This window comes from Ursus americanus, chromosome 26, assembly GCF_024610735.1.
Source record: "Ursus americanus isolate L20-20 chromosome 26, mUrsAme1.1.p, whole genome shotgun sequence".
Taxonomy (NCBI): Eukaryota; Metazoa; Chordata; class Mammalia; order Carnivora; family Ursidae; genus Ursus; species Ursus americanus.
In genome coordinates, this window is record NC_142152.1 from 15901078 (window position 1) to 15915187 (window position 14110).

A 14110-nucleotide genomic window follows, 5' to 3' on the forward strand; every position below is an offset into this window, starting at 1 on the left:
AAGGACTTGGAAGTGTCCCAAACTCCCTCCTTGTCCTGGCTTGCCTCCTTGTTGCCAATTTTCTCAGATCTCCCAGAGAAAACCTCTTGCCTTTTCTTGACTCTGACCTTGCTTTTCCGCCTCTGATCCTCTGCAATTTCTTCCCACGTGTGTTCCTTTTTCCCCTGTGATAGTTCTGCCCCTTCCCCTCTGATAGTTCCAGTCCCTTGAGGCCTGGAGACCCGAGATCACAGGGTATCGCCTCCACAAAGCCTTCCATGGATCGTCTGTCTCATTTCCTACCCCCTGACACATTTCTGGTGAGAGCCAAGCCTCTGGCATCACTAATGGACAAATAATCCCACTACTCTGTGCTGGGGTTTGGGGGTGAGGTTTTCCTCGAGTGTCCTGTCACTTCAGTTACCCTCCAGAGGGATTTATTCTCTTAGTCCAGTCAGGGTTTCCCTGGGTCCAGCCAGCGGAGTCCTGTCTGATGGGATTCGGCCTAACCCTCGTGGCAGACGATGTTCTCTCTTCTTTGCCGTGGCTGCAGGGAGGCTCCCTGGCAGGAGTTCGGGCTCAGACATCCCGGACACCCAGCTGAACTCAGTCGGGAGCCTGAGCTAACACAGCCCTTAGCCTGCTAACTGCTGCTTGTCATTCCAGCCCAGCTTATATTAGTCTCTCCTGCGAGCCATCCACGACGCAGCCCAGGCGCCCCTGCTCTATGCTTACACGGCACCTCTGCTCTCTTGTCGTCGAACTTACAGAGATGATTTCAATTACAGGAGTTGAGTGCAGTTTCTGCCACCAGCTGCTGCGCTCCACTCCGAGCAGGGAGCGCGCCTGCCCGCCTCCCATGACAGCCTCAGCAGCTAGTATGAGACTGCATCAGGCTCAGTACATATTTGTCTAAGGAATGAATAAATTCATGCCTGCTCCTGTTCGTCTTTGGGTGTTTATAAGAAAAGAGTAGGTAATTCATCATATGAAAGAACAAGAGCTCACTAAGCTTCCTCTCCTGTCCCGCCAGGAGACAGTTTGTACTCACAGGTGTCCTTCTAAGTGAGGAAGCCAAGAATGCTTGTGAACATTTCTACTGTGACATTCTCAAGTGGGCTAATCTTTAGTCTCGGCAGCTGCCAGAGTGAAGTGGGAGGAGAACATTACCTGTAGTCTTTGAATGACACTGTCTGTGGCCTTCAGAGCGTGTGGGGGTTAAAAAAGTGGGCCACTCACATGGGCAGCTGACTTAGCTCTGTGGGCCTCAGTTCTCTCATTTGTCATGTGGGGATAATGACGATCCCGATTACATAGGGCTTTGGTGAGCATTACAGAGGGAAAACATGTAAAGTTTATCCACAGTGCCAGACACATCAAAAGTGTTCAAGAAATGTTAGTAATATTATCATTAATCCCTTTGACTTTTGGGCTCGTTGGGGGCAGAGGCTCTGTTAAGCTCAGATCTGAGATAGTAAGGAAGATACTGAGGCACTTGGACCTGGTAATAATCTCTTTGCAAACCCAAGCACCCCTCACTCTTACCTGGCACAGAGGTGCCAAATGCCACAAAAACAACAGCCGTGACTGAGTCCTTGAGGCCAATGGTGCAGCCGAAGTGGGAGGCCAGGTCCCCGATTATGGCTGTGAGCATGCCAATGATGAGAATGGACACAACGAAGCAGGCCCAGCCATGGCAGTACTCTGTGGGGGGCACACAGGCAAACAGCACCTTCCAGAAGACCGTCAGAAAGTGCATGACATAGTCAAAGCAGGATGGCAGCCTCTCCTCCCCTGACTCATCCTCATCCTCGTCCCCTGCTGCAGACAAGATAAAACAGGGCCAGGGAAGGGCAGTGAGGTCAGATCCCCATTCACGGAAAAGTCAAATCAACCCACATGGCAAGCATTCTCAGCTGGCACAAGATTCCAGCTCTCTCCTGAGCAGAGGGGTAGGCCAGGGCATGGGCACCGGAAAACAGTGGGGAAAGGGGAACTGAGTGGGGTGCCCCACTGGTCAATGTGAATTCGGGGCACCTGAGAGGGTGGGAGGGAGAAGACAGGGGAATAGGGAGAGAAGGGAGAAAGAGAGAGGACAGGGGGAGACCACAGGAGGGACAAGGCAATGAAGAAGGGAGGACGGGGGAGCAGGCTGCCCTGGTTTTCCTGGGCGAAGAAAAGCGACATCAGCTGCGTGTCTGCTCTTCCCTGGACACCGGCGGAGCGCCTCCCTAATTTTCCTGACATGCCTGCTGCGATAACCTCGTGGTTCTGGTTGCTATCTGTCCCCAGAGGGGCGGCTGTCATTCCAGATCATGTGGGCATACCAGGGAGCCAGTGCCATCCTCCCACCCTAACCCGTGGGACAGAGCAGGGCTGGGCCCCATTGTCCTTGGCAGGAAATGGGGGCCTGAGTTGCCCATTCAGCAGTCTGGGAGGAGAGGATGTGCTGAGGCCGCTGGCAGCTTGTCCAGGGCAAACTCCGTGATGTTTAACATGATCAGTGGAAGCCGGGGTTTTAAAGAGCAGGAGTTAGGACGCTTGAGTTCCCGTTGCAGCTTTGCCAGGAGGAGGATCTGTAAGCTGGGGTAAATCCCCTTTTACTTCTGAGCCTCAGTTCCCTTGTTTGAGAAAGGAGAGGGTTCGATTATGTGGCCTATAATCTGTTTATTGTCCCCTTAGGGGCAAAGTAAGGTCCTCAGATGGGGGTTTGGGGGGATCTGAGGCAGGCAACGTGAGCCGTGGGGCAGCAGCAGCCGAGGCCAGCCTCTCTTCCTGGCGGTACTTCTGCTCTGGCTCCGGGGCCTCAGGGATGTGAACCTGTGGGTTGCTATGACAACAAAGCCTCATGAAAACAGCCGAGGCCAGTGGAGCTGGGCAGTATGAGGTGGTCTCCGTGGTGCCAGGAGGCACTATGGGCGGTGGTGGAGAGCCCTCATCTGGGGCCCTGGCTGTGCTGTGGGCCACCACTGAGGGAGCCGGTCAGTGAATGGCCAAGGAGATGTCTGGAATCATCCAGGGTAGAGGTTTGTCAGTGCCGATGTGGAGAATTTACAAACTCTGGACCCCCACGTGTCTAAAAAGTCTAATCAGAACAGTCCCCCAGTTTACAGAAAAGGAGGACCAAAATAATGAGAGGAAGGAATGATGGAAACCAGAATTTAATGAGTTTAATGGCACTGGACTCCACCATTCTGCTTTGCTGAGAAAGGTCAAAATCGTTCCCTTCTTGAATGAGGAAATTAAGGTGGAGGGAGGGCAACTTGTCCCAGGTCACACAGCAGAGCCAGAATTTGAAACTGGTGATAGTCATGCTCTTCTAGGGACCCCATGATTCTTCTCCAAAGTGACCTGGTACAACAGGCCAACTGCAAGGACTACAGCTGGGACACAGAGGACTTCCCAGAAATTGGTAGCTGCTGATGGGGCTGTGTTCTCCCTTCTCTGGTGTTGCCTGCTTCTCTCAGCAAGGCCAGTGTCCATCTTGAGACCCTCTTACCTGCACTGACAGTGATGGCCTCCATGAACTGGTCCCTCCAGGAATGGGTCCCCACAACCGTGGCCAGGTTTGTCTTCTTGATCAGTTTGTCCACCGTATTCTGTCAGGGAGATAAAAACTTGGAATCATGAGGTTAGAATGCTCAGAACTGTTGAGGAGTCTGGCGCTTCAAGGGAATAAAAGATGTCTTGCATTCCAGGCGTAGCCACATGGGTCTGGGGGTAATGGCCTTGGATGATATCTTCTGGGTCAGTCTATTTCCCTTTTCTTTGGTTGTGATGGTGAATATTGGAACTTAGAGCAATACAATAGAGCATAACGGTAATGATGCCAATAAACCTTGCCCCAGAGTAGTAAATTTTAGAATCTTTGTTTTTAAAATACAGTTAAGCAATAGTGATAAGACATACAGGGGCTTCATAGCCCATTTATTCCATTTGTTATGTTTCCTTCTAATATTCCTAGGCTCTAAATAGCCAGCACTATTCGTTCCATGTTATAAATGGGGAAACTGACAGTGGGTAAGTGATTTGTTCATTTTCAACTTCATATATTCAGTGGTGAAATTGGAACAAAACTTCAACCTCCCACCGCATTACTCTATTAGTCAATTAGATCTCACTTATGGCCTGACCTTGAACTCAAAGGACTCTTCAATGATGACCTCTAGTTTGGGGTGTTCGCCCAGTACTGGCTTTCCCATTTCTGCTATCCTCTTGGCCTCCTCTTCCTCCACAGTCAGCTTCCTGTCTGTCACCTCTGCAACAAAACAAAATCAGACTAGCTTTAGCATGCTCACCACTCCCTAGGAGTCTAGAGCTCAGCGCATTACGCATGGGCAATGGGCACAAAGCAAACTCCTCTCAAGAGCAGGGACTTCAGGCACTTTTTAGTGTCCCTTTCTACAACGTGCTGAACGTTTTATGACCATCAGACCATGAGAGGGTTCCCTGCAGTCCTGTGATAAGCATTCCTATTTCCATTGTATAACTGGGTGACCAACCTGACCCAAAGACCTTCCAAGAAATAGCACCTAGTGAAGTCCCCAAGTCATCTGGTGAGATATTGGAGAGTTGGGAACAAAAGCGTCTAACAATTTTGAATTCTTGGGCCTGATTGTTCAACTACTTGACATCAAAGTTTGTGGAGGTCAGAACCACATGTTAATCCAAAGGGTATATCTCTTGGTTCCTGTTAACATCTGTTTCCAACACCGCTGGGACTGTGCCCTTTACAGAGGAAAAAGGAGGAATATCTACACCCCATACAAGTGAATGTTAGCCTCACAGCGAGAAACTTGGAAGATTTCCTGAAAGGTTTCCTGATTTTCCAATGAAAGATCCCTAGGATTTCTGTAGGACCCAGGCACATTTCTTCTGGAACAGAAATACTCATTCAATCAAAACCAAAATGAAGCTCTTCCTTTACTTTTTTTTGAGGCATTCCCTTGGTTCATTTACCAGAGGTCCCTTCTCACGTTGAATGGTGGGAAAATTTTTCCACTTCAGCTGGTGAGTCCATTTTAAGACCACTTCACCACGAAGGCATGTTTTCTGGATTAGAGTGAAATAGAGATTGAATCTTTTTATTCCCCTTTGATTAAAAAATTGCTCTTGGCAGCCTGTTTCTTTCGGAGATCATTTAAACATCTTTTCTTCCAAGTCCACATTCTTACATGCAATTAATTCTTTTATTCAGTTCCTTAATTGCTTTCAATCCACACAGTGAATGTCCTATGGGAATCCTTTAGTCCTTGGATAATCTCAAGGACAAACTGGGTCAGAGGCCAAGGAGGTCTTCTTTTCTGTCTAACTTGGGAACCAGTGAAGCGTAGGGATGGGTGAGACTCGAGCTCTTGAAGTTGCAAGGAAAGGAATTCACTGGAAAGACGATAAGCCAAGAGTCTAAGTTACCAGAGAGGCTGTTTTATATAAGGATTTTCTTAGTTGTCCTGAATGAAGATGGTAAGAAAGTATGTGGAGGATTCCTTAGCTGGCTGTTTCATTCAGTGCTTCTGGCACCAAACACAGAAGGCAATCCCAAAATGTTTGGGAGCTGTCCGTGGTGCTGTCCTCCCGCTAGTGTTGGTGACAGCTTTCAGAAGAACTTATTTCTCAAGGATCAATGTCCTGTCTATTTCGAAGTAAGCAGATACCCTCTAGCAGCCTAACTTTATTTAACCCATTGATTCTGAGTCTTTTATTCTTTAATTATGAAGGTAAATATGGGTACACCTAGGGTTCTGGCTATGATGTCAGTGATCCTAGAAGCCAGACTGCAAGCCACTCTGAGAAAAAGCCTTCAGAAAAAGACTTATAGATTCCTTAAAAGCAAGGTTACTTTTTCCCTCTACTTGTAGATTTTGGCACCATATCACAATGGCTATCCTACCAGGGACAGTATTATTCTACTCCTCCCTTCCCGATGCCCCCATGTCATACTTTACATGTGCCACAAGAACTTTATACCAATATAATGAGCTCTCCAGTGACATATAAATGTACCTGTCTAACCCCTTGTCTAGCTATCAGTCTGGCACTATATCCATCTGGCAGGATATTGATCTACCTACTGACCTGTCCACCCCTGTGGTGACAGTCAGTTTTTCCATCTAGCTTTTTGCAAAACTCTCTTTGACAAATACCAATCCTCTATCTTTGGATCTCCCACAGCCCCACAGAGGTACTCCATATATACCGGTTAAGTGATTGATTCACAGGCCTTTAAATCAACTCTGATTCAGTGTCTTGGTTTGGTAGTAATTCCTGCCTTTTTCTATTTTTGTAATGATCATTCCTTTACATTGAAATTAATTCCTTGAGAGAGTGACAAGTCTCAAATCTAAAAGACCATAATGATTGTGATAGCTTGTTTATGTAACTCCTCAGAATTTCAAGTGAAGAGAATAAATGATAGGTGATTTTTTATATTTGGACTGACTGAACAAACTCTCAGAGCTCAGAAAAGGGGGAGGGGTGGGGAGAGAGAGAGAAAGAGAGAGAATATGAATAGGATGAAAGATCAAGCAAATATTGGAGGAACAAAGAGCTTGCCAGGCCAGACAAGAATAGATTGCTGTGAATGCTCTGCAGGTATCCTCAGAAAGAAATGGGGTGATGCAGCTGGTGCTCTCACTCCCGGGTCCCTGAACTTAGTGGTGTATCTCAGAATGAACATAGTTACTCTCCGTCTTTCACCACCAGGCATTGTTAATCATGTTTGCCTGTCCACCCAGGAAAATTCAAACAAGAATTTGAGATTTCCAGTGAATTTTAAGTCCAACCGTGGGCTCCTAGATGAACAGTTTACAGGCTGAAAGATCTAGAAAATGATACCTTCTTTTCCTATTTTAGCTTCAATTGGTATTTTTGCAAGTATGTTAAAAGTACGAGAAAGCTAAATTAAATCACAGTCTTTGTTGTGTATATATGTGTGTGGTTGGTGGTGGGGGTGGGTAGAAGCAAGAGTTGGAACAAAGAAGCCCAAATACCTTCTCAGGCAAGAAGGTAAGTGAAGTGGAGAAGGAATTCCCAATGCTATGTCATCAATACCCTGGGGGAATAGTGGAATAAACGGGGTCAGAGGTAGTTCTTATCCTGTTGGCATAAAGAGGAAGCAAATGGCCAAGGAAGCTGGAATCACTTTTTTTTTTTTCAGAAAGAAAAAATGTAGGGGGTTACCTATTTTTATTGTTGTTATTGTTTAAAGGCTTCAAGGAGGTCAATGTCCTTAATATATATATTGCCCCTTCTCAAAACCAGGGTGCAGCCTACATGTAATTTTGAATACCAGTGAATTCTGTAAGATGTTTTGTCTCTTGAATGCTCTTAAATTTTTTTATATGTTCAAAGAGCTGATGAATTTAAAGTGTTATTTTAACTTATATTGAGACATCTTGTATAGCTCACTCTGCCTGCACCGAGAGTTAGGGTATTGCTGATATGCTGGAAATGCTTTCCTCTCTGCTCACAAAGTGGGATGTTGTTTATGATCTCATTCCACTGATGCAAGCATACATTCAGAGAAGGTGTACATCCTACAACAGAACCTAGATTCTGCATGAGAATATGTCCAAAATAAATTCTCCAAAATTTCTATTTCCAGCCAGATAATTGTCCCCACCACCCATAATATCCTAATCCTTCTTCGTGTTCATGGCACATGTGACTTCAAGGGTCAATGACAAATGAACCAAAGTTCTAGCAATTTAGGTCTCGGCTGTAATGAGATGGAAGATCTCCAGGATCAGTAAAATTCCAGATTCTTTCAAAATTGCTTTTCATGTTCTCACAGCAGCTCCTGATTATTTTCCCCTGGTTCCCTCAAGATGAACATATTTTTTTCAAATCCCATCATGATCCCATTAGGAGATTCAGCTCTGACTCTCACCCTCTCTTGCCCTACCTACAACATGAGATGACAGTTGAATTAAGACTCAAGAGAAGTCTATGAACCACTGACTATTTGGTAAGTTTCAACTCTCTTCCTGGTCCAAGAGAGGACAGGCTCTGCCTTCACCCACATCCGCTGACAGAAGTGATACTCAAAGAATTGTCTCCTTCCTCACAATTACTTCAAGTGGGGAAATAAACCTCTCGGTCCTTAGAAGAACTTGTCAGGTTAGCTTGAGCCCGCAGTTCCCATTAAATAAATCAAAGGACATTGATCTTAAACTAAATAATGGCACTGGCGAGAAGTAGAAAAGAGGGGGCAAGACACCTCTTACCTGGAGACAACAGGAGCGCTGTTTGCAAATGGATACCAGACAAGGGGAAGAAAGAAAAGGAAAGAGCATTAAGGTTCCATCTTGAAAGTATCCCCAGGCTTTGTGGTTGCAGTAGGATAAGGGAAGCAGGGAGCTTAGTGGGTGAGAGCTCTGCAGCCACATGCAAGAGGCAGCATTTGGACATGCGCAGCACGGCAAGAGGTATAAGCCACTGGAGGGACTGCTGAGCACCGCAGCCCTGCCGCCGGACTTTCCCCACACCCTTCCTACAGCTCTGGGGACTAGGGGAAAAGGAATGAGGATGGGAAATCCATGTGAGTGGAGCAGAGACAGAGTTGGTCATTCGTGATCTTCTAAGAAATCAGGTTATCGTATCCATTCTGTAAAGGAAGGAGGATCCGGTGACCATGAAAACTGTATCGTGTAGCTGGCTTATCGGTGAGGAATATGACGCTGGGGCTTGAATAGGAGTTCAGGATCCTGAGCAGCGGCCTACACGAATAGAACGGTACTCAGTCCTGTGTCTTCAATCCCTAACCTTATAACCAGATCGCACTTAGCTTCCCAGTGCCCAGAACACTTTCTTGGCACAAATAGCTTCCTGGCTAACACGTTGGCCAGAACTTTGAGTTCCCCTCAAAGAAGGACCTCATGACAAGGTTAATTTCTGCAAAATGTTTTCTTTGAATGGTTTATCTGTTTATAGATACAGCCTGGAGGTTCGGGTAATACCCCTTTGTACTACCTGTGCTGAGCAAGTCCCTGCAACTAGTAGGTGTTCAGCAGAGATTTCGTTTTTTGCCTCCTATTTTGGCAATTGTATTTTGTAGAGATCCTGTGGTGCTGTGTCTCTGGATGGTGGTGTTTTGTTCCAGAAGGACAGGCTAAATAGGGCCCAGGTATTCTTGACCAGAGAAACGGTCATACAGAAAGCTCTTTGTAGATGGGAGGTGACAAATAATCAGGCCCCTATTTGGGCTGGGAAGCTGAGTTAGACATACTTAACACAGGGCATCCTTAGCCCCCGATCTATACTTATGCTAAAAAATTCTTGTGACATACCACATTTTCCTCTCAATGGTGTCTCAGCACAGCCCCGCACTCCCTGGCTCTTGTCAAATAAAAGTCTGGGAATATCCCACCACATACTCCTGGTACAGCTGGTGACTGATGGTGCTGAGGAAGGAGCGGGGGTGGTGTCTGTGAATTGTTTCTTCTGAAAATCTCTAGGAATGCAACTCGGGCCAGTGAGCCAACATCTCAGAGTCACAACCACTGAAGACACGTGTGGATTGAGAATTTTTATGGCATATAAGCAGAGCAAACAGCAGTTGACTTTTTCTGGTTTCTCCCATATGGAATTCCAAGGGGTAATTGAGTAAATCTCCTTGCCACATGGAGATAGATAGATGATAGATAGATAGATAGATAGATAGATAGATAGATAGATAGATGATAGATGATAGATAGATAGATAGATAGATAGATAGATAGATATAGATAGATGATAGATAGATAGATAGATAGATAGATAGATAGATAGATAGATGATAGGAAGAGAGCGTGTTCATTCTGCTCCTTCTATGGATCTGCGCAAAAGCAGAGCCCTTCCTGGCCCCCGAGCTAGAAGGGAAACCAGAAACCCGAACACATCAGTGAACCCAGCTAGGCCAGACAAGGGGTAGCTCTTCCAAAAAGGTCCCTGCTGCCCTGGTTTTCACTCAGAAGTCCTTCCCAACCCCAGGATCATCTCTATCACAATGAGAGGGCTTGCAGTCAGCTGGAATCGTACCATTCTCTGGTCATTGTCTACATGAATTTGAGACTTTCCACTTAGCAGTTATAGATGGGTCAGCGAGATCCAGATAGGCCAATTCTGAGTGACATAATACCTCCAGGGTGTTTTTCCTGCTGCTGCTGATGAGAGAATCTGCAGCTGAACTTTCCCCTGTATTGATCCCCAGGGTCAGGTGAGCATCATTTATCCCTGCTCAGACACCCCAGGGACATGCAGGAAATAGCATAGCTCTGTGAGTAATTGGAAGCATCTGGGAGCTTGTCAGGGTGAGCCCATTGATGTGGTAAGAGGGGGCACAGACAGGCTCTATGACTGGGGGAGTGTGCTTTCCTTTCCACGTGAGGGTCCCAGCATCCAGGCCCAACAGCCTTGACCATGACGCTCGGCGTTGCCCTCAGATGTCTACTTTTGGACTCCGGCACTTACTCTACACCAGGGCAACCATGTTTCCTATTCATCCTCCCTTTTCCCTCCTCTAGCTTATCTGCAGCATTTAATCTCACCTCTAAAGTCTGTTTTGTTTGCCAAGAATAGATTCTGCTATTTCAAATACAGTCTTTTTTTTTTTTTTTGGTAACGCAATTGTCATTTGACCATGCAAAGTCTATGCTGCTCTGAATGCCTAAGACTCTCCCATGCAGCAGTGATAATGAAAAGCTTTCTACTGTACTGCTTCTCACTCTGAGAACAGCAGGGAATTCTGAAAATCAGGATGGGTTTTCATTTGATTCTGAGTCTAGACAATCCAGTTGTATGACCTTTCACCTTATGGTCTAATGCCAAAATATGAGAAGATGTGAAAAACTGAAAATAGACAATAGACCAGGAGGTCAGAAAATGTGCATATTTCCTATGGGCACCTTCCATCTTGGTATCTTGGTCACTGGGAAGACCTGGAGGATTCTTGCCTTCTCACCTACTCACTCCCCAGGACTAGGCTCCACTAGGACTTTGCTGACGTCTCCTTGGACAAAGAGTCCAGGGCAAAGAAAAAGGGGGGGGGAGGGATCCTCAAATGGGGAATAGCCAAAGGCATTTGCATTTGGCCAAGTCTCTTGAAGGGCACAAGGTGTATCTTAGGTCACTCCCTGTCCTGCTGTTGATCAGGGTTTATTGGGGAGACAGAAAAGAAAAGAGAGGCCTCTTTACTGGTGGAATAAAGTCATGGATGAACTTTTAACCCATTCTTCTTGTCTGGAGCCACTGCCTTCTTTCCAGCTACCCTGAATGATCTTTTGTGCTGGTTTCATTTGCTACGAGACGATGGAAATTGATAAAGCTAGTTTACGATGGCCTTAGGTGTCTGCGGCATCCAACCAATCATGAAGAGGTAGGTGGATTAAATGCACAAGGGAGGTGGGAATGAAGGAGGGCAGGTGTTGAGGCAACTTCTGAGAATATTCTCAGTGGTAGTAACTGCAGCATTGGCAGAAACACAATCTAAACAATGGAACTAGAGATTTCCCCCCCGCACTCTGGCAATCAGGCTCATGGCGGCATCCTATCAGGTGGCAAGGAGAAGATGAGTAATGGAAGATGGAGAGGGCTTTTGCTTCTAGAACACTAGGCATGTCCAGACCTGGGTGGACACAGAACTGGTCAGATCTGCAGAGAGAGTCCCCAGAAGACAGTAAGAACTGATCAATCATACCTGTCGATAAGCCTTTAGGAGTATAGTTGCTGAATCTCTTAGATCTGTCCTTGAATGAAAGGCTTTATGCTGCTCTTTGTCATGTGAATGTGAAACAGTTGTAGAGAATAATCACCCTTTTTTGACAAACAAGTGGGTCTCACTGTTCCATCCTCCATGAGGCTCCCAGAAGCATATCTCTCCTGAAGGGGACTGTGAATGTCCTCTTGGTATTTCCCAACATATATTCCTCCAACATTTTTGAAGTAGTGGTTTCCAATCATTTTTCTTCAAGGGAAGAAATCTTTCCTTACATCTTCCTTGGTTGCAACATAATCAGTCCCTTAGGAATGGAACCCTAGCAGGTATTCCAAGATGCATGTCTTGAGGAAGGGAGGAGATGAGGCCACTCCTCTGGTGTGGGATGAGGGTTATCTTGGGATCTGGGTGATACACCTATTTGCAGATGTCAAGCAAAGGCAGGCTTCTGTGAACTGTGTTATTTCTCAGGGATCAACACCAACTACACCATCTAGAGGCCCTTCTCCTATTGGAAAACGCGTAAGTCAATACTCTGGGCCCTCCCAATGTCAGTCCTTTTCCAGGGCTCTCTGGCTGGGGAGATGCCCATATCTGGAATTATTTGCTTCTTTTTGCAGATTCCCAATTTTCTGCTTTAGGGATTGCATGGTCCTAAAGCAGCCTGAACAAAGTTCTTTATCTTGGGCTAGGAATAAAGGTAGAATGAGATGGGCTGGGTGTCAAGGAGAGGAAGAATACTTCAGGACACCAGATCATATGACTACTTCAGAAGCCAGCTCTGTCTCAGAGAGGTCTCAGAAGCTGCGGCCTCTGACATTTGGTATACCTTTTCATACCATGATCTCCCCAACTGTGAAATAGTCAGATAAAACACTTACCTCCATGAAGGGCAGAGGGGACTATGAACCACTCTGCAAGTGAATAACCTGCCAAGCACTCAAGGAAGGTTGGGGAATGCAGCAGAAAACTGTATAAGCATCATTGCAGCATGGGCCCCGGCCCCCATCCCAGACCCTTCCCCCATTCAATCCAGGCTCGATGGTGAGGGGTGGGAGGGGAAGAAGGCAGGGAAGGGGCACAGACATGCATGGCATCACATTCCTTTCGTTTTCTTCTCCCCACCCACCAAGGAGTTTCCACATTTACGGGTTCCATGTATATGTAGGGGCTGCGGGGGAGAGTGCGGGGACGGTGGTGATCGGATCATTGGAGCACAAGGTAGAAGGAAGTAACTCAGTAGGGTAATGAGGAGTTGAGGCTGCAGCGCTGTCCGGAAGGTGGGAAAGGAGGACTGGGGAATCAGCTAAGGCTAAGAAGGCAGAGATGACACCGAAACAGGGTGAGAGCGAGAATACAGGAGGGAAAAGAATAAAAAAGTCTGTTGGTCAAAAAGAGGAAAAAGGAAAAGGGAAGAAAATGGGGGGAGAAAAAACAAGGTTGCTTTTGGTTGCTGGTGCTTTTCAGTTTAAATTTTTTTCTTTCTTTTTGTTGTTGTTGTTTTATTTTGTTTGGTTTTTTAAAGAATCTCACACCTGATATTCCACGTTCCATCCATTTCGGTTCACCAAGGACAATGAAGAAATTCTCTTGCCTTTCGTATTCCTCCTCATCTACTATTTTAACCCTTATGGTTTTCCTGTAGGGACAACAAGAGAGAGAGTGTGTCGACTGGGTCGGTAGATTGGTTGGTCATTTGGAGCACAGCCTTTAAAATCATTCCCCATCACTCCTGGCACATGCAGCCCGGTCCCGCCATGGTGGCATCTGACAGGACTATGGTGGATTGTATTTTTTCTCCTATTAAAAACGGTCTCAGCTTTTCTTGTCTCCTTGGTCATAGTTTCCTTATGGGTGTGAAGGAAAGGGAGCCAGGAGGCAAGGAAAAGTGGGCAAAGGAAGGGTTCCAGGAGGACAGGAGGGAAAGGGGAAGGACATGGGGTTGCTGGTGGGCAAGAGTCAGTTTAGATTCGGCCGCTGGTTAGTAGGAAGTGAGTTGGGCAGCACATTCCATTGGGTGTCACATGGTAACTGGCATTTCTTCGGGAAGCAGGGTCTTTCTCCAACGGGAAATATGCCAATAATACCTAGCTCGGGGCTCGTTTCCCTTCCTGTGTCTGCACTCACTTATTTTGTGAACCTCATAAAGAAAACTTTAAAAGTAAAGTATTTATGAGCAAGGGAAATGAGAGAGAGAGAAAGGAAGGCAGAATTCTAGTATCTTCGTCATTCTTGATCTCAGGGCTTCGGTAGTGGGAACTAAAATAAGTATGTATTAACCACGATATGATACAGGACTCCTTTCATATTTACAGCTGATGCACTCCTAGGAAAATGTAAAGAAAATGATACATCATCAAATTCTAAATCACCTCTGTCCTTCTGTCACATAGGGCTGATATGTCCCAAAGCTGGCTTCCTTCAATGCTGATTATCTGG

At 46.2% G+C, this 14110-nt stretch overlaps 1 protein-coding gene across 1 annotated transcript in view; it reads right to left on the reverse strand.

Annotated features, from left to right (window-relative positions):
• Nucleotides 1-14110, reverse strand: part of SLC8A3 (solute carrier family 8 member A3) — a 138511-nt gene that overhangs the window by 3048 nt on the left and 121353 nt on the right. Inside the window, 4 exon segments of the mRNA XM_045807929.2 lie at nt 1525-1800; nt 3479-3578; nt 4113-4237; nt 8205-8222. Coding sequence (XP_045663885.2) covers nt 1525-1800; nt 3479-3578; nt 4113-4237; nt 8205-8222 — 519 coding nt within the window.